General features: G+C 38.0%; 2 protein-coding genes across 3 annotated transcripts in view; one reads left to right on the top strand and one right to left on the bottom strand.

Annotated features, from left to right (window-relative positions):
* The first annotated feature begins 7,707 nt into the window (after window positions 1–7,707).
* LOC107675610 (translocon-associated protein subunit gamma) lies at window positions 7,708–9,626 on the top strand. Its single transcript, XM_016470013.1, has 5 exons — window positions 7,708–7,954; window positions 8,279–8,405; window positions 8,541–8,639; window positions 9,115–9,246; window positions 9,337–9,626. Exons 1-5 carry the CDS (start codon window positions 7,822–7,824, stop codon window positions 9,401–9,403), a joined length of 558 nt encoding a protein of 185 aa, XP_016325499.1. The 5' UTR covers window positions 7,708–7,821; the 3' UTR covers window positions 9,404–9,626.
* A 2,645-nt stretch (window positions 9,627–12,271) lies between these two features.
* LOC107675612 (voltage-gated potassium channel subunit beta-1-like) overlaps window positions 12,272–21,214 on the bottom strand; it is a 116,559-nt gene continuing 107,616 nt past the window's right edge. Inside the window, exons 9-15 of one of the 2 annotated variants that reach the window (XM_016470017.1) lie at window positions 17,992–18,077; window positions 15,370–15,490; window positions 15,134–15,228; window positions 14,856–14,976; window positions 13,303–13,391; window positions 13,102–13,227; window positions 12,272–12,970 (exon numbers count right to left, since the gene is read on the bottom strand). In XM_016470017.1, the coding sequence (XP_016325503.1) occupies window positions 13,138–13,227; window positions 13,303–13,391; window positions 14,856–14,976; window positions 15,134–15,228; window positions 15,370–15,490; window positions 17,992–18,077 (602 nt within the window). In that variant the 3' untranslated portion in view covers window positions 12,272–12,970; window positions 13,102–13,137. Of the gene's footprint in view, window positions 13,228–13,302; window positions 13,392–14,855; window positions 14,977–15,133; window positions 15,229–15,369; window positions 15,491–17,991; window positions 18,078–21,214 lie in introns of both variants that reach the window. The other variant, XM_016470016.1, reaches the window with a different exon arrangement.

Here is a 21,214-nt window from a genome sequence, read left to right on the forward strand (position 1 = left end):
GCACGTACAGCGCACAGCAAGAGTGTATTAAGCGGCTCCGCCCCGGCCCGTGAAAGGCTGTTATAGCGGCCACATACACTTTCAATGTGGATGGCATACGACCACTATCAAATCGCTCGTGAAGGAAGGCAAGAATTATTGGTATTGGGCAGTTATATGGGTCTTCGCCCCGCAATACACACCAATTTGTGAAAACTCTCCATTTATGTGCGTAAAGACGCCTCGTGGAAGGAGCCGTAGCCTCAGAGATAGTGTTCAACACGCACTGAGGAAGTGCATCTGTTACTGGCAAGCCCCGTCGAGCGGCCAGACATGAAGGCTCCATGACTCTGGATTTGGGTGCCATATCGTTCCTTGTGCTTGAGAGAGGAGGTCTCTCTTCAGTGGGACAGTCCACGGGGGGGCTACCAGCATCTCCACTAGTTCTGGGAACCACGGCTGGTTGGGCCATTTCGGTGCCACTAACAGAACAGATTCCCTTTTCTCTCTGATTTTGCAAAGCACGCGAGGCAGAAGTTTCACTGGAGGAAAGGCATACTTGCATACTTTCGGCCAGCTGTGAGCTAGTGCATCCACTCCCAGGGGAGAACGTGTCGGTGAATAAAACAGCGGGCAATGAGTGTTCTCCGCTGATGCGAAGAGATCCACCTCTGCCCTGCCAAATACACTCCAAATCATATTGACTGTCAAAGGGTGTAATCTCCATTCTCCGTGGATCACCCCGCCCCTCGACAGTAAGTCTGCGCTGTGATTCAGGCGACCAGGGACATGTACTGCCCGGATGGAGAGGAGGTGTTGATCTGCCCACAGAAGAAGGTCTCTCGCCAGCCGCAGCAGTGGCCGCGAGCTCACACCCCCTTGGTGATGTATAAGCGCTACCACTGTCATGTTGTCTGTCCTGATGAGAAGGTGACGGTGGAGAATGTCTGGGAGAAAGCACTCGAGCGCTAGGTGTACAGCACAGAGCTCCAGCCAGTTTATGTGCCACAACTTCTCAGTTTCTGACCACGTCCCGAAGGCTGGTCTGCCGTCGCATACGGCTCCCCAACCCGTGCCTCATGCATCTGTCGTAACAGTCTTTCTCCTGATCACTTGGCCAATAGGAACACCCCGGCGATACAGAGTCATATCGCGCCAAGGGGTCAGCGCTTTCAAGCAGTCAGCGCTTTCAAGCAGTCGTGCGTTACTCGTACGCACAAGGTGCCCGCGCACCATGCGCTCTGTGGCATGCGACTTTTCAGCCAGAGCTGAAGCGGTCACATATGTAGGAGTCCTAATTTGCACACTGTTGAGGTGGCAGCTGTCTGGCCGAGCGTCCTCTGAAAGCATTTCAGCGGGGGAGAGTGTCCTAACTTGAAGACTGCGAGAGAGCTGATCAGTTTTTGTGTGTGCTCCTCCGACAGACGCGCTCACATATTGATTTAATTCAGTTCCTCTCCTAAAAAGGAGATGTTCTGGCTCTGTACCAGCATGCTCTTTTGCATATTCACAGTCAGCCCTAAGCTCTGAACATGAGCGAGAAGTCTGAGCTTGTCGCTGAGCAGCGCATTCTCTGATTGGGCTAAGACTAGCAAATTGTCAAGATAGTTCAGGATGCGCATTCCGCTCTGCTTTAGAGGAGAGAGAGCAGCATCCATGCACTTCGTAAACGTACAAGGGGCCAGGGATAAGTCGAAGGGAACGACCGTGAATTGATACGCTATCCCCTCGAATGCAAATCTCAGGAAGCGCCTGTGGCGGGGGGGCTACCTGAATGTAACCTTACACTGTTTCTGCGCTTCGACGAAGCACTCCATGAACATCTCCACCACTGCTCCAAAGAGACCTGATGGATTCACGGGTGCGTCCAGAAGGGCCGTCTTCTCTGAGTCTTTCAACTCAGTCAGGGTAAGCCACAGGTGACGATCCAGCACTACAAGATTCCCCATGTTGGGGCTGATCGTGCGAGCTGTAACTTTCGTCGCTCTGAGGGCCAGATCCGTGGTGCGTCGGAGCTCTTTGAAGACTTCAGGGTCCGGGCCACCCTCATCCAGAGACTTGAGAAGTTTGGCCTGATACACCTGGAGTATCGCCATGACGTGCAGTGCTGAAGCTGCCTGGCCTGCCGCAGAGAAATCATTGCCAGCGATGTTTGCGGTTGCGCGGCAAGGTTTAGAGGGGAGAGACTCGTTGTTTCTTACTCTCCAGTTCGCCGCGGCTGCAGGACAGAGGTGGGCAGCAACAGCTTCCTGCACGGGGGGAAGTTTAACATACCCCACTCGGTCAGCGCCGTCCACAGATGACAGGAGGGAGGATCCCGGATTGTGCACTCGACTGGTGAGCGGCGCGTTCCACGACTTTGCTATTTCGTCGTGCACCTCCGGGAAAAAGGGGCCGGGCCTCCACGGGGTGTCCTTTCAGCCACGGTCCGACTGGAGGTACCACTCGTCCAGAAGGCTTCTGGCCGGCTCAGAAGGAGGTGCCCACTCCAAACCGAGCTTATCAACCGCCTTGGTCAGGATGCTTAGGAGCTCGACATCACTATGATGGAGACGAAATGGCATCATCTTCATCCTCAGCGTCCTCCATGGCACTGAAAGACATCATATCTCACGCGCCGGGGGAGGGACGGAGATCAGCGGTCATGAAGCGCACTGGAAGGGAACCTGCACCAGTGGGGTGAGGAGCGTGTGGGCACTGAGTGAGCTCGTCACCTGACCCGGACAGATCCACATCGGAAGCTCGCGGCAATTTACTCCTTGGCTCAAAAGAGGCTGCAGAGGAAGAGCGCGGCAGAGCTATTTGGGAGTTCATCACCTTGGACGATGGCAACACGAAGCCTGACAGTCCGAAGGCTCATATCTCCACAGTGGGGGCAGTCCGACCCCCCAAGCTCCGCTTCTGCGTGGGCGCGACCCAGGCAAAAGACGCACGATTCGTGGCCATCTGAGAGTTTGATTGGCTCCGCGTAGGAGAGGCAATCGCGAGAGGTCATCCTTGTCCGAAGCTCACCGGAACACAGCAGGGGAGAGAAGGCGTGTCCGCTGCAGCTTGTAGATCACGGTGAGTACTCTTGATGATAGGCTTCTTGCTTCTCGTAGAAGGTTGGCTGAAAGAAAAGATTCTGAATGAATGACGCACAAGCGCTGTCTTACATAGAGAGGGGAGCCCCTCATATTTCGCACACTTGAACGCCATTGGCCAGTTTCACTGGCGTGATTCAATAAGGATTCAGTAGTATTTGGAGGAAGGGTTTTCCCATAAGCATAGTAATGTAATGTCGAAGTGAACGAATCGAAAGGCAACAGAAGTATGAACTTCCTTGTACTAAAAACGCAGAAGGAAGTGCATACTTCAAAGAGTAGTCTACATAGGTTACCTTCAAAAGTCTGTGTATAATTAACTACATTAAACAGCACAAATTAATACATCATCTCCTATGAAACCTAACAATTTCAGCAATTTATCTTTACACAGAAGACATATTAGTGTTTTTTGGAAATATAAAGTTCCAGCAAATCTACCAATTACCAAAAAAGATGATATATATATATATATATATATATACCATTATGTTTAATGGGGTGTACTTATTTATGCTCTTTTTTCACATATTTGCACACAGTCACATTGAAGTAGTTTCAAACTGGAAGAAAAAAACACACTATAAACCTAGCTGTGATTTAGTTCATAGCATCATTTTTACTTTTCCAACCCAGTCTTTTTGCCATATGAAGTCACATGAATTCTGCATGTGTCTGTTTGTGCACAATATGTGTTTGTTCAGCATATTGGCCACATAATAATAGCTCACACAAAACCATATGTTCTTTCCTCATGTATCTTCAAAGATGCACAAACGGTGAAGTCATTTTGGGCACACAAACTTTGATGACCGTAATGTCAAGCTAACTCAGCAGTCATTATTTCCTTCTCTTTCTGTCTCTTCTTCAGTATTTGTTCTGGTCTTCCCTTAGATGAAAAGGTCAGTTTTAAAGTCAAAGAGCAGCTGAGTTTTTATTTTTTTATTTAACCCTCCACCTCCGCTTTTTGTTGGAGTCCCTGCTGTGTTGTTTTTGCTTTTTGAGTGGTCACACCAAGTTTGTTTTTCCATCTCCCGTGTTCTTCACACGCAGGGTTGAAGCTACACAAAACGCAGTGACCTTTCAGATGCAGATAGATGAATGAGCTTTCCTCTCCTGACAAAATGTCAATGTGTTGAGGTTTTCTTTCCCTCTCTTTTCGTTGTTTGCTTCAAGCCTTTGGCCTCAGGCTAAGCATGTGCTCTGTTCTTCTGAAGAACATCATGACCCTTATTACAAACAAAAAGCCATTTGAGATTCTGATTTAGTATTGACTTCCATAACAGGATGCAGTTCTTGAGTAACATCATTAATGATACCTTAAATTGTACTTTTTGTTGAGGAAATGTGTGCTTTTTTTTGAGGATTTTGTCTTGCAGACGATAAAACTTGATAAAACCACTTTGATAAAACAGTTACCAGTTAACCTAGCAACTGCATATCAAAGCACAAACAATCACTCTGTATAGAATGACATAGAAATGCCATGGAAAACGCCCAGAATCCTAGAAAACATTTAATATTTTTACAGAAATTATTGAAGAAACAGATTACTATAAACTTATTTAATTTGAGTTCAGTAAACAAGAATGCTACTTAATATATACAGTTAAACACTCCACTTAAATAGTTTGTGTTCTTGTGTTGTGTATTAGTTGAATCTATTAAAAATGGAAACATTAAATGAACTCAAACATCTTGTAGTTAACTGCTTGCAATACCACACAAGTCTGTAACTTGCAAAAACTGTGCTATTACTGCTTTTTAAACAAAGAATCATATCATTCTTTGGCCCATCCTTGACCTATACAGGTTTTACTCCTCAATATAGTGGTAACCCCAAAAAAACTCATAACAGAAACCCTTTTAGATTAGCATAACAGAACATTAAACACTAAGAGATCTTGTGCAAAACATTAACACTTAATTTCAACATTTACTATGCGTTCAGAGTCTGAAGCAAAGCATGAGTACTAAAATTCTGCTGTGACTCATTTTTATCTGTTTAATATAATCAACTGCTATGTTCAAATAACATTTGAGTTTAATATTTGAGTGAAACGCACTAGTACATTTGACTGTTTGGTTTATTTATCACAAGTCTTTCAGTTTCAGTATTTTATAATGTTATGAGTTTGAGTTTTGAGAGAGAGATGGAACAAAAGTGAAGCTTTTGGACATATGAGCAAACAGACACAGAACACTTTTCCCAGATATTGTCACTCAATGTGTAAACACACCTAGCTGGAGAAATTTTAGATATCTAAAATACAGATGCACCGGACACATAAATGCATGTGCACATAATGTTTATATGCATCTTAATAAGATGCCTGCAGATGAGCATGACGATTAGTAGAGGGATAGTTCACCCAAAAATGAAAATTCTGTCATCACAACCAAACCCTGGCTAACACAACCAAGTTTTCTGATCTCCTATTTCTTTGCTTCTTGCTCAGTCATGATGTTTTCATTTGTCTTTCTGAATAGTGTAACCCAGGGGTAGGCAAGTTCGGTCCTAGAGAGTTCAGCTCCAACCCTGAAAAAAAAAACTCACCTGCCTATAGCCTTAGTAATCCTGAAGACATTGATTAGCTTGTTCAGGTGTGTTTGATTAGAGTTGGAGCTGAACTCTGCAGGACTGCGGCTCTCTAGGACCGAACTTGCCTACCCCTGGTGTAACCTGTTCACTACAAATCTTTTTTTTCTTTAATGTTGCATTTGGCAATCTACCATTTACAAATCCTGCCATGCATTTTGAATACGCCCTAGATCTAAAAATGGTAAGAGAACAAAAAGCAAGTGCTACTGACAGAATACACAACGCTGTCAGCACAGTCATCATATGCAACCTCTTAAAGTCGGGTGCTTTCGGATCAAAACACCGTCAAATGCATAACTGGCTGCCATTGAACGGATCCACCCATTCTCCAGAAATGCGATCAAACCAGATCTAGGCTGCTAGTCATTCTGATGTCAAATAAAGAAACAAACCCTGAGGTCTACACCCATTTCATAACTGCCCTTTGTTGACCGGGGAAACCCAGGATGTGTTTACCTGAACTTTGCCCTGACTAGTGTCTCCCTGGTGCTTTCTGCTTTCCTTTATCATCTACAACCATTGTGCAATGACGTGTACAGTCAGCTAGTTCTCAGTTCACTTTCATTCTCATTTCTTTCTCTCCTCACAATTATTATTTTTATCATCTGTGCTTCTGCCTTTCCAAACCCAGGTCAAAGTTGTCGTTATGTAAATGTCATTAAGTTATCAGGTGACTTGGTGGTAAAGAGTGTAATTTATTCTCTTATGTAGAGTACAAAAATTCACCAGCTTCAGGGTAGGCCTACCTAAAATCTCAGCTGAGTGTTCATAAAAAATGATCTGTTCCAAACTTCTCTTCACAGAGCAATGATGTCTCAGACATGAAAAAAAAAAATCTGCTTTTATCAGACATTTATGGTGGCAGGTTGAGTTTCTTCCCTAAAGAAAATGAATGATACTTCAGTCGTTGTTGAGGTGAAAAAATAAAAGTAGACAGAGAGACACCATTGTCTCAGTAAGCCTATCTGCATTGTGAGTCAGCAATAAAAGTCTACCTTTGTTGTATTACGAATTAAATTTCAAACAATACTTGAAAACCTGTCAGTGTCACATTTTGTTTTCAATTTTTAACAAGTCTGTCCTGGGAAACGATAGGATCAGGATTTTTTTATTCGCTTTTTTTTTTATTTTTTTGATCTGCAGTGTATCAATTCACAACGGAGGTAAAGCAAGACTGAAACTTGCATGTTTAGAGCACTTAACAACAAATATAGAACCAATCTAATGAAAATATACAAATACACATTTGTGAAAAAAGTTGGGTCTTTAAATGTGGCTTTATGCATAAAGATTTTAGCAAGAATTAATAGGACATAATCACTATTTGTATTCTCTCAAATACTTCCAAATAATACATGTTTACTATTTAACAAAGGCGCATTAATACATGAAAACACTGTTCAGACTAAAAAACAAAAAAACAACAACAATAAAAAACATTTGAGGTATAGCATAAAACAAAATTAATGTTTAATGTTTAAATGAGCTAATATAGGCTATCATCTAATAGGCAATTTGTTTATAAGGGCACGATTTCTGAGTTTTAGTGAACTAATTCAGATTAATCTGAACTAGTGTCATACTTTCTACTAAGATAATAACAAAAGAAGTACATGGTCTCAAACGTTCTTTAACTTTTCCGTAAACTTTAATATCTGTCTCCATCTAGTGGTCAACAAATATACATGCGTCTCAAATATATATATATATATATATACTGTGTATATATATAAACATACATTTTATAAAACTTATAGGTAAAAAAATCATATGATTCTTATTCGTATGGACATAATAATCAAATTCGTGTTTTTTTTTCCGTTTGACAGGACTCGGTTATGACAGGACTTATAGTATGGCAAGATGAAAAAAACTAAACAAAAACAACAACGTATAGATTTGAAACATCATAAGTGTGAGCAAATTATGACCAAAATGTGATTATTGGGTAATCTAATGCTGTAAATGCGGTTGCTCCTCCCGGACACTAGAGGGCAGCAGCTCCGCGAGACTCCTTGAGCTCTGCCCCTGCGCGCATCAATACCACGTCACTGTTTGTGCTGACGCGGCGTAAGCGCTTCGTTCATTCGGATCACATACGTGTCTTTCTCTCTTTTCACTCAAGCCAAGAATCGCAGAGGAGCGCAGACCGGAGACATGGCACCCAAAGGCGGCAACAAACAGCAGTCAGAGGAGGATCTTCTCCTGCAGGACTTCAGCAGGAACCTGTCGGCCAAATCTACGGCGCTGTTCTACGGCAATGCGCTAATCGTGTCCGCGATCCCCATCTGTAAGTTCCTCATCTGTTCCTGCTAATGAGACTCTCAGCATTCCTCCTGATGTGTAGGTTGTTCCTCAAAAGTGAGCTGCCTACTCTACTCTATTCTACTCTATTCTATTCTACTCTACTCTACTCTACTCTACTCTACTCTAGTTTAGATATAAGTTACGTTAAGATGATTCTCGCTTAAAGCGTTTATGCAACACTATTTGTGGTCTCTCTGATGACTGATGACCACTGTTATTGTTTTACTTAAGTTATTCATTGTGAATAAATTGTAGTAGCAAAATGATGTTGTTCTCACCTGGTTCTTGCATATGTATTATTTAACAGGGCTGTTTTGGAGGATCTGGCATATGGATTTGGTCCAGTCTGCAGTGCTGTATGCAGTCGTGACTCTAGTCAGCACCTACCTGGTTGCCTTTGCTTACAAGAACGTCAAATTTGTCCTCAAGCACAAGTAAGAATACCTAAATGAAACCTCACACATAGTTTCAATGCATTCTTTTCTTTTCTCTCTGTTTTCCGAGACCCTTATAGCTTTTGTCAACTTTACTAGAAGACTGAGTTAATAATTTTGTACTTTTACTTTCAGAGTCGCTCAGAAACGTGAAGACGCCGTGTCCAAGGAAGTGACCCGCAAGCTCTCTGAGGCCGACAACCGCAAAATGTCCCGCAAAGAGAAGGACGAGAGGTATGTTAGTCTTAATTGTGATAAATACTGATGGTTTTGTCAGCTGTCATTCACAAAATCTTAATGTTTTTATAGTATGGTGTTCATTATTTTAAATAGTATTTATTTTTATATTTTCAGGTTTCTTAGTTTTATATTTCTGTATAGCTTAAGTTTATTTCTTGTTTTTCTTTTTATTTCAGTTTTAGTATTTTTTTTTTTTAGTAATTCTGGTACTTTAACTTGAGCTTATTTCAGCTGAAGTACACAAATCAGTCTTGTGTAATTTTTTTAATTGATTTATTTCAGTTACTGAATTGTTTGTTGTTATTTTTAATAGTTTCTGTCTTAGATAAAAATAACAACACTGCTGACAATGATGGCAAAAAATGTTTTATATGGATCCTGTTGATCTGCTGTCTTAAATATGCTACAGAACATGCTCATTCTGTCATTTTGGAAGTTCTCTGTTGCTAACAGCGAGTCTTTGTTGCAGGATCCTGTGGAAGAAGAATGAGGTCGCTGATTACGAGGCCACCACTTTTTCCATCTTTTACAACAACACTCTGTTCCTTTTGATTGTCATCATTGCCTCTTTCTTCTTGCTGAAGAACTTCAATCCAACAGTGTAAGTTTACTGTAATATTTAGTCTTTGTGTCTGTTGAAGCCTATTGATTGGTCTAGATGTCTAACGTTTACCTTATATGTCTGTCACAGGAACTACATTCTGTCCATTAGTGCCTCTTCAGGTCTGATCGCCTTGCTGTCAACAGGGTCCAAATAAAAGACTGATTGCATTAGGAGGAGAAGCTTGAGGAACAAACAAATGAGAGGATTGGGGGTGGGGGCAGGCAAGGCAATTTGTTAAAGGAGGTTTGTTATCTTTTAGGAGGGCGTTTATCATTTCATCGGTTAAAGTTTCATGAAATTCATGATTGGTTAAGGCCTTTTTTTGTCTGGTCTTCTCTTGTTTTTGTTTTGTACCAATAAAAGACTGTTTACTCACATATTTTGTCATTTTAATATAAGGAATGTAGAGGATAATGTGACTAAAATGTTAGATATCAGAAAAAAATTGTTCTTAGGATACAACATAGTTACTTCTGCTGTAAATAATGGCTTTTGTGATACCAGTAAGACAAATAATTACAATGGAAAAAGATGCAAATGCAAGAAAATTAATCAAATGTAATAAAAATAAAACATTGAGAAGTTTATACTTTATTAATTGACTATACATTAAAGCTATGTGTATATATATATATATATATATATATATATATGTGTGTGTGTATATATATGAGAGCAATGAAATACAATGTCATTTCCTCATAAGCATCCTAAATTTGAATTTACGATTATCTCTTAAATATGCGTACGTGTGATTCATAGAATGAACTTACGCACAGAAAACGCACATATGCCGCTCTTTCAGATGTGAAATCTATGCATCGCAAATGATCTTGAACTTAAGCGCAACTGAATGGTTTCAGCTCTCTGCCTTGTAAGCGACTCCTAATAATGCCGTTAACATATAAAAGATCACCAGTCATCGTCCAAATGCTTTAATTTAGAACAGCGAGCTGCAAGAACAGCTTACATTTCCAAAAACCTGCAGTACTCTGACAAGAAAAAAGTTGCGTACGTCTGCTCAGACCCTGACGTGACGCTAAGCACTTTTCTACGTCAAAGCCAATTTTTTACAAATAGCGCTGACGTGGATTTAAGCGTACACACACTCTAAGACCAAATCTGAGCGTATGCACACTTTATAAATGAGGCCCCAGACGTTCCTCACATATCCTGAAAAATGAAGCCAAAACATTTCAATCGCCCCCTGGTGGATGGCTGCAGTACAGGTCATAAATCATCCTCTCCATTTAAAAAATGGAATGTGAGCCAAACTCCAATGTCATGTGAACCTAATTGCGATAATACAAAATGTCTACCGGTTGTTCACCAGCTTATTGTGTCTACTGGTATATTGCCCAATAAGGAAACACACATGGGTTTACTGGCCTTATGCATTTTTATTTCAAGCATATAATCTACCTCTATGTACTGTTTACATATTTATATTTACAGAAGTACACTGCTGCCATACAGGGTGAGAGATGCATGATATGATAAAAGACCCTGATGCAGAAATTCAGAACAGCCTGTGTATCCAACAGCTCCTCTTTTCTCAGAAACAATGTTACAAACTTTAGAAAACAATAGTCACCATATGGTGTGATTTCTATGTTTTTGTAAAAGACATCATTTACAATTGAGAAAAGCTCACAGTATTACACTCATGGACCCATGGGAGAATGGGCAAGCCCTAATGTTCATGCAGGTGAGAGTCAAGGCACTCTGCAGGGAGACTAAAGGTAACACTACGTACACAAGGATCTCATAAAGCCTTCTGTGTTTCTTTGAAGTTTCACTCTTTATTTTTTCTATACAGAACCATCTTGTTTGCTCAAGCCAAATTCCAACAAGTTTCAAATTAATCTAAACACTCTGTACTTACACTCTAACATACTACAGGGTAAAGCAGCTCATCTTTGTTTAAAATAGCTAGGGCATGATAAAGAATGGCTTTCAAGTAGGGCAAGCAAGAGCTATAAAATCAAACATGAGGCACCCGCAAACAGTAAATCAGTTTCGCTCCCATTATATCTTAATGCTGCCATGCATATTGGGAGCTCCTTGATTCTTAAAGGGACAGTCCACCCATAAATGAAAACTCGTCTTTCACTGACCCTCAGTTTTGTTTCTTTTTAACATCTCTTTATACATCAGTTTACAATGTTTTTATCCATACAATGAAGGTCTATTGGGTCAGAAACAACAAGTGACCTAGTGACTTTCTTTCTTTTTCTTTTTCTTTTTTTTTAAGTAAATGAAGATAGAATTTTCATTTCTGGGTGAACTACCCTTGTGAAAAAGAAAACTTTAGAATACTTTTAAAAAGAGTACTTATTATGGAAATAATACACTTAAGAATATAAGAATATACTTAAGTGCAAACTGAATGTAGTATTTTTGGAAAATGAAAATGTATTACGGTTTAAATTTATATTAAATGTAGTCAGCTAAACTTTAGAGTGTTTTTGATCCACTTAAACAGGACTTCAGTACATCTTTATTTATCATTTCATAATTATTTCTTTTGTCTTTGAAATGTGGTTAAAGTGCATTTATGGTAAACTAAAATATACTTTCATGTAATTTCCATAGAAACCTATATATAACATATTTAAATATATATGTATTACACATTTGTAATGATGAGGTACATTTAAAATGTATTAACTTTAAATGGAATAACACTACACACTACAAATAACACACTACAGTTAGTCAGTATTTTCCATGTGCTTTAATATGTATAATATTTACTTATAAAATAAGTGTACTTCTTTTAAAGCACAACAACATATTAAAACAAAATGATTTAAAAAATGTACTTCAAAGTAAATAATTTCATCTGACATTTTAAAAGTCCTATTAAGAAACATGGTCATGAAACTACTTTATTTCAGTACACTTACATGGCCTGCATTGATATTATGTTATCTAGAAGTACAGTTTTTAAAAAATATATTTTTTTTTAATTTAAAGTACACTAAAGGTGCACATTCAATACAATTAAACACCCTTCTTTTTCACAAGGTTATCCCTTTAAGTTGTTTTCCTCTGAATATCTTCCATACTGTTACTAAAAGGAAAAACAAGTCACTCATTTATAATCAAACATTACCATGAATGCATTAGGCTGCTGGCATAATATATTCTACGCATGTCAGATCAACTCTAATACTGTATATTTAGACTGCAGTGCGGATTGAGGTCGGTTTATAATACAGTTGCATGTTCAGTAAGCATGTATTCATAGATTTATGCTACTCTCGCTCAAGTAATTTTCTATAGGTCAGATGTGTGCATTTACTTATTTTTCTACCACATGTACCTGTGGCTCACATTATAAAGCAAACACGCATAATGTCTTTAAAATATCCCTCATAAAATATCAATACAGGCATTCTTGCACAGGCAAAACAGCTCGAATCTTTGTGAATGCACACTGTTCCACTGAGTCTGTGCTCTACAGTCTGTGAAACAGGTTTGCAGTTGCTGCGTTTGAACACAAGAGGGCAACATGCTCTGTTCCTCCACTCTGTGTGTGTGCTAATACGCCAGACATCCCGGTGGCTGATGGTTTTGAGAGCAGAGGCCAAGCATGGGTGTTTATAAGGTTCATAGATCACATTTGTCAGTGAAGCTCTCCTGCAAGGTGCCGTAACAAGGTGACACCTGGACACCAGTCGAGGGGATTCTTGCTGTGTTTGGGTGCAAAGGCACACTAGCAGAAACAGAGGGGATGCAGAAAACAGGTTATGGAGGACGGCACTCTAAGGCTTCACAGAGAGGTCTGACCGATGATGAAAACAGATTCGGAGCAGGAACCACTAGGGCACGAACACTGCTACATACATATCTCTCTTCACCCTGAGCCTGCGTCCAGAGCCCCTAGGATCGATAGTCCTTCTTACTGTATGGCCTGTTCCCAAGTATATGATCAATGTCTGAGACCACGTGGGATGTCATCTTTGGAAGAACCTGAATGTGCAGAGAAATTAGTCAGGGAAATTCTGGAAATGAAATGATGCATAGAGAGTCGATTCATTTCCTTACCTGTATGGCTCCCAGGTTTTCAGTTAGCTGCTCTGCATTTGAGGTTCCTAGTAGTACCGAGCTCACTCCCTCGTTCCGCAGACACCAGGCTGGAAAGAAAAAGTGACAAAAGAAGTCTTTAAAACAATCTTCTCAGCAGATTACAATTTGTGGAGATTAGGTGGCAAATTGGAACTAAAAGTAAGTCTGAATTGTGGTATTATGGTTGTGTTTGGTTGGCCAGCATTAGCAGTAGCCTCTGCTGGCAGATACTGTTACTACACTATTATGTTGTCAAAAATCATACTTCAGTAACACTTTCTATGAAGCCCGTATTTATAATACATTATAAGTGTATTCTTAAGGCATTATAATGAATGCATAATGCATTATAAAAACCTTATAATATGTTATATCATCTGAGAAATATAATCCATTGTAAAAGTGGATGCAACGAGTTAATTGTGTTATAAATCATCATACTCTTAAACAGTGTTGGGGGTAACGCATTACAAGTAACGCGAGTTACGGAATCAGATTACTTTTTTCAAGTAACTAGTAAAGTAACGCATTACTTTTTAATTTACAAGGAACTGTTCTTATGAATATGCATGAGATGATACAACATATTATAAGGTTTTTTATAATGCATTATGCATTCATTATAATGCCTTAAGAATACCCTTATAATGTATTATAAATACGGGCTTCACAGAAAGTGTTACCCATACTTCTTCATTGATGGCCATTCAAAAGTACTTCCCATGAATTATGATTATATAAACACTACCGTTCAAAAGTTTGGGATAGTAACATTTTATATATTTTTTTGTCTATTATGCTCATTAGTGCTATATAAAAAACAGTAATTATTAAAATTTAAAATATTTTCTTTTCTTTTAATATATTTTAAAATGTAATGTATTCATGTGATGACAAATTGAATTTTTAGCAGCCAATGCAGTCTTTAGTGTCACATGATCTTCTGAAATCATTCTAAAATCCTGATTTGGTGATCAATAAATATTTCTTGTTGTTCTTCATTTTAAAAGCAGTTGAGATTCTTATTGTCCTTATTTTTTTTATAATGATTCTTTAATTAATATAAAATTCAACATTTATTTGAAACAGAAATCTTTTGTAACATTATAAATGTCTTTACTGTCACTTTTGAGTAATTTGATTTGTCCTGGCTGAATAAAATCAATCAATCAATCAATCAATCAATTACTGACCCCAAACTTTTGAACTGTACTGTATATACAATTTAATTATATTATAGGAGATTTTACCAGTGACAGTTTTTTGAGGGCTCTTAAAAAGCATGCAATAAACATGTTTTACATATTGCCATCAGGAATGCTCACAAGAAATACCAACAAATAGCTTTATTTTCTTATATATATATTTGTGCACCTTCTTGGTTGTGTCAATGCAGCAAAATCAATACAGCAAACACCTCTTCAACAATAATTTAAGAACAAGAACCAAAACCTGCATGAGCTCTGTTAGCTCAAAAGTCTAGACTGATTGGTAAGACAACTCCGTAAAAGTGTCAATGGGAGAATTCTTACCTACGGCGAGCTGAGGCAAAGTGCAGCCCAACTTCTCAGCAATATGACCGAGTTCTTTCAGCTTTGCCTGCTGCTTTCGTCCGTCCTCACTGACTATCTTGTCTTTCAGCCACTGGTATGACTTCAAGACAAAAAGACAAGAGAAGTAGACGAGCAGAGTTAGGTAGGGAGATACATGGTAGAAAATAAATATTTGATTTGTGATCGTGTATATGCACTGCAGTAAGTTTCTAGAAAATTCCAGCAAATTATCATTAAATTGGCCTTTAACTTGGTACCTTCATAGCTGCCCTGGAGGATTCTGGGATACCGTTTTCATACTTTCCAGTGATGATCCCACAGGCCAAAGGAGACCATGTCATGGCGCCCACACCTACAGTCCCCAAAAGAATCAAGGTAATATTTATGACCAAGATAAGCAGCTGCTGTATGCTCTCGCTGATTAATTCTCTAAATTTGACAGTATCTTATTCACTGAGATTGAGTGAGTAAATGATGATTGATTGACACCTGCCTATCTTATGGTAGAGCTCAGGCAGCTGCACCTCGACCTTCTCCCTCTGGAAGAGATGATACTCTGCCTGCTCACACACTGGAGGAATCAGGTTAAACTGCCTCGCTACAGAATATGCTTCCTAGAAAGAGAAAATAATATTTACATTACACATTCATATCAAAATATATGCAGTATGTACAGTATATTTGTAATAGCTAGAATTTTAACATATGACCTGCACATTCTTTCATAATTTGTCCAATGGACCATCAGATCAGCAGATATTGCAGATATTACACTTGCTGGTTTAGTTTAAAATATTTACAGAAATGCTAGTTTTCTCAGCGTGAGCTTATGTCGGTTTCAAATACTTATTTCTATCCTTCAATCTGAAGGTTTATAAAAGAATACTATAGTAATTTATAGCAAATACTATAGTGTTTTTGAACCATACTGTAGTAAAGTGTATTATACTGTATATATTATAGTATGTACAACAAATTGTTAATGAATGCTACAGCATACTGTAGTATTAACTACAGTGAACGGATAAACTGTAATAAATACTGTAGTATACTTTAGGTTTACTACAGTAAACTGTAGTTTATTGTAGTATAATATACGTTGTAGAAAACGTAGTACAGTATTGGGTAAAGTAATTTGTTTATATCACTATAGTTGTTATATTACCACAGCAACTATAGAATTACCACAACAAATTAATTCAAGTACTTTACTATAGTATGGTTCAAAAACACTATAGTATTTACTATAAATTACTATAGTATTTTTTTCATGTGGGTGATAGGTAGGAAGTGAACAATAAAACCACATTCAGGCAAGACTGAAAGGTTAAAATGTGTTCTCATATACAGTAGGCTACTGTTCAAAAATGGTGGTCTGTAAGATGCCTTTGAAAGAAAGCTGCATTTATTTGATCAAAAATACAGTAAAACAGTAATATTGTGAAATATTAGTTCAATTTAAAACTAGATGAGTAAACTTTGTGAACAAACTTAGAAGTTGGCTTGAGAAAGCCTAGCCTGAACGTTTGAAGCAGTTGTAAAAGCTTGAAGTTTGAAAGTTTAGATAGATTAGACAGATGATTTAGCACATTGCTAGCATGATTTAACATGTTGCTATCATGTTTTAGCATGATTAGCATGTTGCTAACCTGTTTCTACCATGATTAGTATATTGAGAGCATGTTGCTGGCATGTTTAGCACATTGATAACATGTTTTAGTATGCTGCTTAGTATGCATTATTTTGTCGAGTTGTCCTAGGATAGTCATTAAGCTTTGCTAGTGATAGACAGCAGCACAAATTGAACTCTTATTGTACAAAAGTCTATGGGACTTGTCGTAGTTTTGATCATCCATTTAATGAATATCCAATAATATAAGTCCAATCAGTTAGAAAAGATATAGCAACCCAAGTCAGATATAGCAACCAGTCTGAAGGTCTGACCCGAATTTAGTGGTTGTAGCTTAAAATCTTGGAGGAGATACAGTCCAAATTTAGTCTCAGAAGAAGAAGAAGAAGAAGAAGATTATTACAGTAAATAGCATTTCAGTAAGTTGGCTTTCTCAAGCCAACTTAACTGTGATAGCAACTATAACTGTGTTGGCAAAGCTGAATTTCCTTCAGAAATAATTTTAATATATTGACAATGCTGAAAACAACTGTGATGTTTAATATTTTTTGTGGAGACTGTGATATGTTTTTTTTTTCATTATTTTTCGATGAACAGAAAATTCAGAACAGCATTTACTTGAAACAAAAATCTTTTTTAGGCCTATAAATGTTTACTGACACTTTTGAGCAATTTCACGCATCCTTGATAAATAAAAGTATGAATTACTTAAATTACTACAATTTTTTTTTCAGCAACAGAATAGAATAGAATAGAATAGAATAGAATAGAATAGAAATAGCCTTTTTTCTATAATAATGCTGGAACTGTTCGCTTTTCTGTTGTCAGGTCTTTAGGTATGTACACCCTGAGAAATATTGACTGTAATAAAAGTGACAGCTAGTCCTGGTCTCTCCTATATACAGTCTATATTAATATCACATGACTGTTGACAACCCCATTGAATCCTTGTTTTCATATGCATGCACAGAGCTCATTTCAGGCTGTGAACACAAGTTCCAGTTGTGGGGGTGTGTTTACTTGGGATGGATCTGGTGTGACACCAGAACATGGTATTATCACAGTCACACAAATTACAGGTCATCAGTGTGTGTCCTCTCTGTAAAAACCCTGATCAAGCCACCATTTATCACCCATGAATTAATAATGTCAGTGCTTAATTACAACATATCAGTTTGGCCAACTTGCTTTGTGCTGCACTGCAATTACAGCAACATACAGTACTGCAAAACACTGACTTCAGTCAAAGGGCTAAAAATATGTGATGTGGCCAGTATACACTATAGAGGAGCTGAGATACAAGAGACAATTTAGTTGTCTCTGCTAACACGGTTTGCTCCTGAGTTCAGTCCTATAGAAAGTCAATGATCAGTGATCAGAAATACTGTCATGTCATGTAAGTGATACATTTGAATTCTAGTGCAATAGAATAGGGTGACGTTGAATTTTGTCATGACAAATGCTGTTTGGAAAAATGTTACTTACCATTATTTCCATAGCTGTCCATCGTGAGGTCCCCCAGTACATGGACATGCCTTGGTTTATCACGTAGGTCATGGCTCTGACGATCTCTATGGAGACAAATATTCACAAATTCTGTTATTACCCTTGTGAAAAAGAAGCGAACAATTTTATTCAATGTGTACCTGTAGTGTACTTCAAATCTTAAAAGCATTTAAAAAAAAAAACTCATTAATTTACAACTATATGTGAAATAACTCTCATTAGAGTATTAGTATAATGTTATGTTAATTTTAGGGTTAACAGAGTAAGTTGACATACTTGCAAAGTTACTTATAGTCTGTAGAATGTCTGTTGGGGATCAAAATAAAGTGCTAGCATTTATTAAGTAGACAGTCTAATACTTGAATGACTGCTAGTTGCCATGTAGTTGCAAAGTTACTTGTAGTTAGTAGAACGTCTAAAGTGGACTATCAAAATAAAGTGTTACCTATACTTTAATTTACTATAAATGCTTGTCAGATCATTCAGTAGTAGACTTTAAACACTTCAAAGACAATAAAAATTATGAAAGTATATATAATCATATAAAGTCCTGTTTATGCGGAAAAAAGCACTCTAAAGTTCAGCTAAATGCATTTAAGTTTAAACTAAAATATTTTTGTATTTAATTGGAATTGATATGCAATTAATCACTTAATAATTACAAAGTGTCTGAAAACATAAGACCAATATTCAGTTATCATGTAAATATATTATTTTAAAATATATTATTTTCATAATATTTTCATAAACATATTATTTTCATTTTGTATTATAACGTGTACTTCTTTTTCACAAGGGCAGACTAGGGCAGAATTACTACATTCTGTGCATTTCATTTTTCATTTTCTTTCCATTAATGTTGAAAAGCCAGAAAAAGTCAAATAAATTAGGCTATTATTAAAATATAATGAGAAACTACAATAGTTCTGCTGGTCATCAAAGATAAATGTCAAATTTAGTGTAAACTAGCTAGTTTAGCTAGTGTAATTTTCTAAAGTGGTGTGTGATTGGTGCTTCAACAACCTTGTCTCCACTATTAAACCAATGTTTTTATGGACACTCAATGAGCTGAAGTTTGAGCGAGATCAAACTTGATTCCCTCCTGCTATGTTCTGATGCTACACACTAAGAAAAGTTTTGATATGATGATATGAAGGAATTTTCAGTATTGGTGTTTTCCCATATTTTGAAATATACATTGCATTGCATTGTGTTTTAGTGCTAAATGAAATGTCTAAAAATGTCTGTAAATTTAAAGGTGCCGTAAGCGATTTCTGAGAAACACTGTTGAAAGTGGATCGGACCAAACTCCAAGACACACTTCTAGCCAATCCCCAGTAAGGGGTGTGTCCAACAATGATGTGGGAGTTGCTTGTGTTGCATAGCATGTTTGTAAATTTGAGGGTGCGGAGCTACCAAGTTAGGGGTGTGATCCTTTTGGGTATAGGGCCTGTTGGTTTGGCGATTTCAAATATCAACAGCGTTTCTCAAAAATCACTTACTGCACCTTTAACGGATATCGTCAAGGCAGAAAATTTTGTAGTACTTTTTCTGTTTTTCTACTGATTTTTTTCTTACAGTTTATACATGTGATTGCCATCTCAGACTTCAGGTGGTGACTTAATCTGGTATTGTACAATATAGTTTCATTCACTGCCTCAGCTTGGGTGGATTAAGTTCAGCATGACGTACTTTTGTGTGGTTTCACATAATTCAGTAAGTGCACTCATGAGGAAAAACGAATGATAAAGTACAGTGTAACTTCATATTCCCTTTAGCTTTTACCCTTCATGCTGATGAAATTGTAATCAGGTAAGAAACAAAAAGCGAGAAAGCAGGGCCGAGAGAGTCAGGGGACTGCAGAGCCACTGAGGAATTTTAATATGCACTGCACACAGTGAGGAGCGCTAAACTCTGGACACTTTATGCATCAATGCAGCAGAAAAGCACTGCATAGCGATGTGCCTGCCCATGCCTATGAGACAAACAGACAGCGAGAGAGACAGATCCACATCTGTCCAGTGTTTAAAGGTAAGAACCAGAGATCATTAAGGAGTCTAGGCTTGCAATTTTTGCAGCACTTTCAAAATAAAATGTGTGGCGATTGATGGTAAAAGGTTAATACTTTATCACACTTGAAACCAACCTACCATCTTCACTAAATCCTACCTAAACCTAACAGACAGTGTTAGCAAAATCAAACATGAGATAAACATGCATTTGTTACAGCAACCATGCCATTTTAGCTTGCTTCTATAAGTCTTTGAGCTCTTCTGTCGAGTGTTGTGACTCTTGTTTCACAAGTGCAATGCTGTACCAGGTGAGCTAATGAGCAGGTTTACTTTGTCAGAAAAGGAACCTATTATGTTAGTTGAAGTGTTTTTAGGTCAAAACACAGTATTATGCAAGGAACCACGCGAAAATACATTTTTTGTCAAGATCACGCAGTGGACGTGTCCCCCCCCCACTTTTAATATCATGTAAATTCGTCCCCCGCATTTTTTCAGGCAAGTGAGATTGCATAAAGGTTTTCAAGAGCCTGTGTGAATAAATATATATTTAAATTCAAACAGACAGGATAGTCTGTGCATGACCAGATGTTTTATTCGGACCCAGAATAAGGCGAGATGAAAATCACGGAGCGCTAAACACTCCGTGCAGTGTATGTTTCATTCATACATGAAGCCGGAGGGTGCTCTCGCGCAGAAAGTCGTACCAGGAAATCCCTAATATGGACAAAAGCATCTTGCTATAGCTATATGAAAACAGTTGTTTTCACAGAAAAACAGAAATGTTTGGAAACATGAAGACATTAAACATACGATTGCAACAATATATGGTTTATTTGTGTTTTTTCACAAATAAAGTCATCTCCAGGTTATAAATAAAGTATATGAACAATGCAGTGCTAATTGACATAGCATTTATTATAGTATAGAAACTATGCTGCCTTATTATGTGATAAAAAGTGTTTGTAGTATACAGGGGTGTGAAGTAACGAATTACAAATACGTTACAGTAATTAAGTAGTTTTTATCAGTAATTGTACTTTTTTGAGTAGTTTAAAAATTGTGTACTTTTACTTTTACTTGAGTACATTTTAAGTGATGTACCGGTACTTTTACTCCGCTATTTTCCTCCGTTTGTGGTCGTTATATGCTTATTTTAATTTTATTTTTATCCATCAACGTGATTGGATAGA

The sequence above is a fragment of the Sinocyclocheilus anshuiensis genome, unplaced genomic scaffold (genome assembly GCF_001515605.1).
Source record: "Sinocyclocheilus anshuiensis isolate Anshui unplaced genomic scaffold, SAMN03320099.WGS_v1.1 scaffold2082, whole genome shotgun sequence".
Lineage (NCBI taxonomy): Eukaryota > Metazoa > Chordata > Actinopteri > Cypriniformes > Cyprinidae > Sinocyclocheilus > Sinocyclocheilus anshuiensis.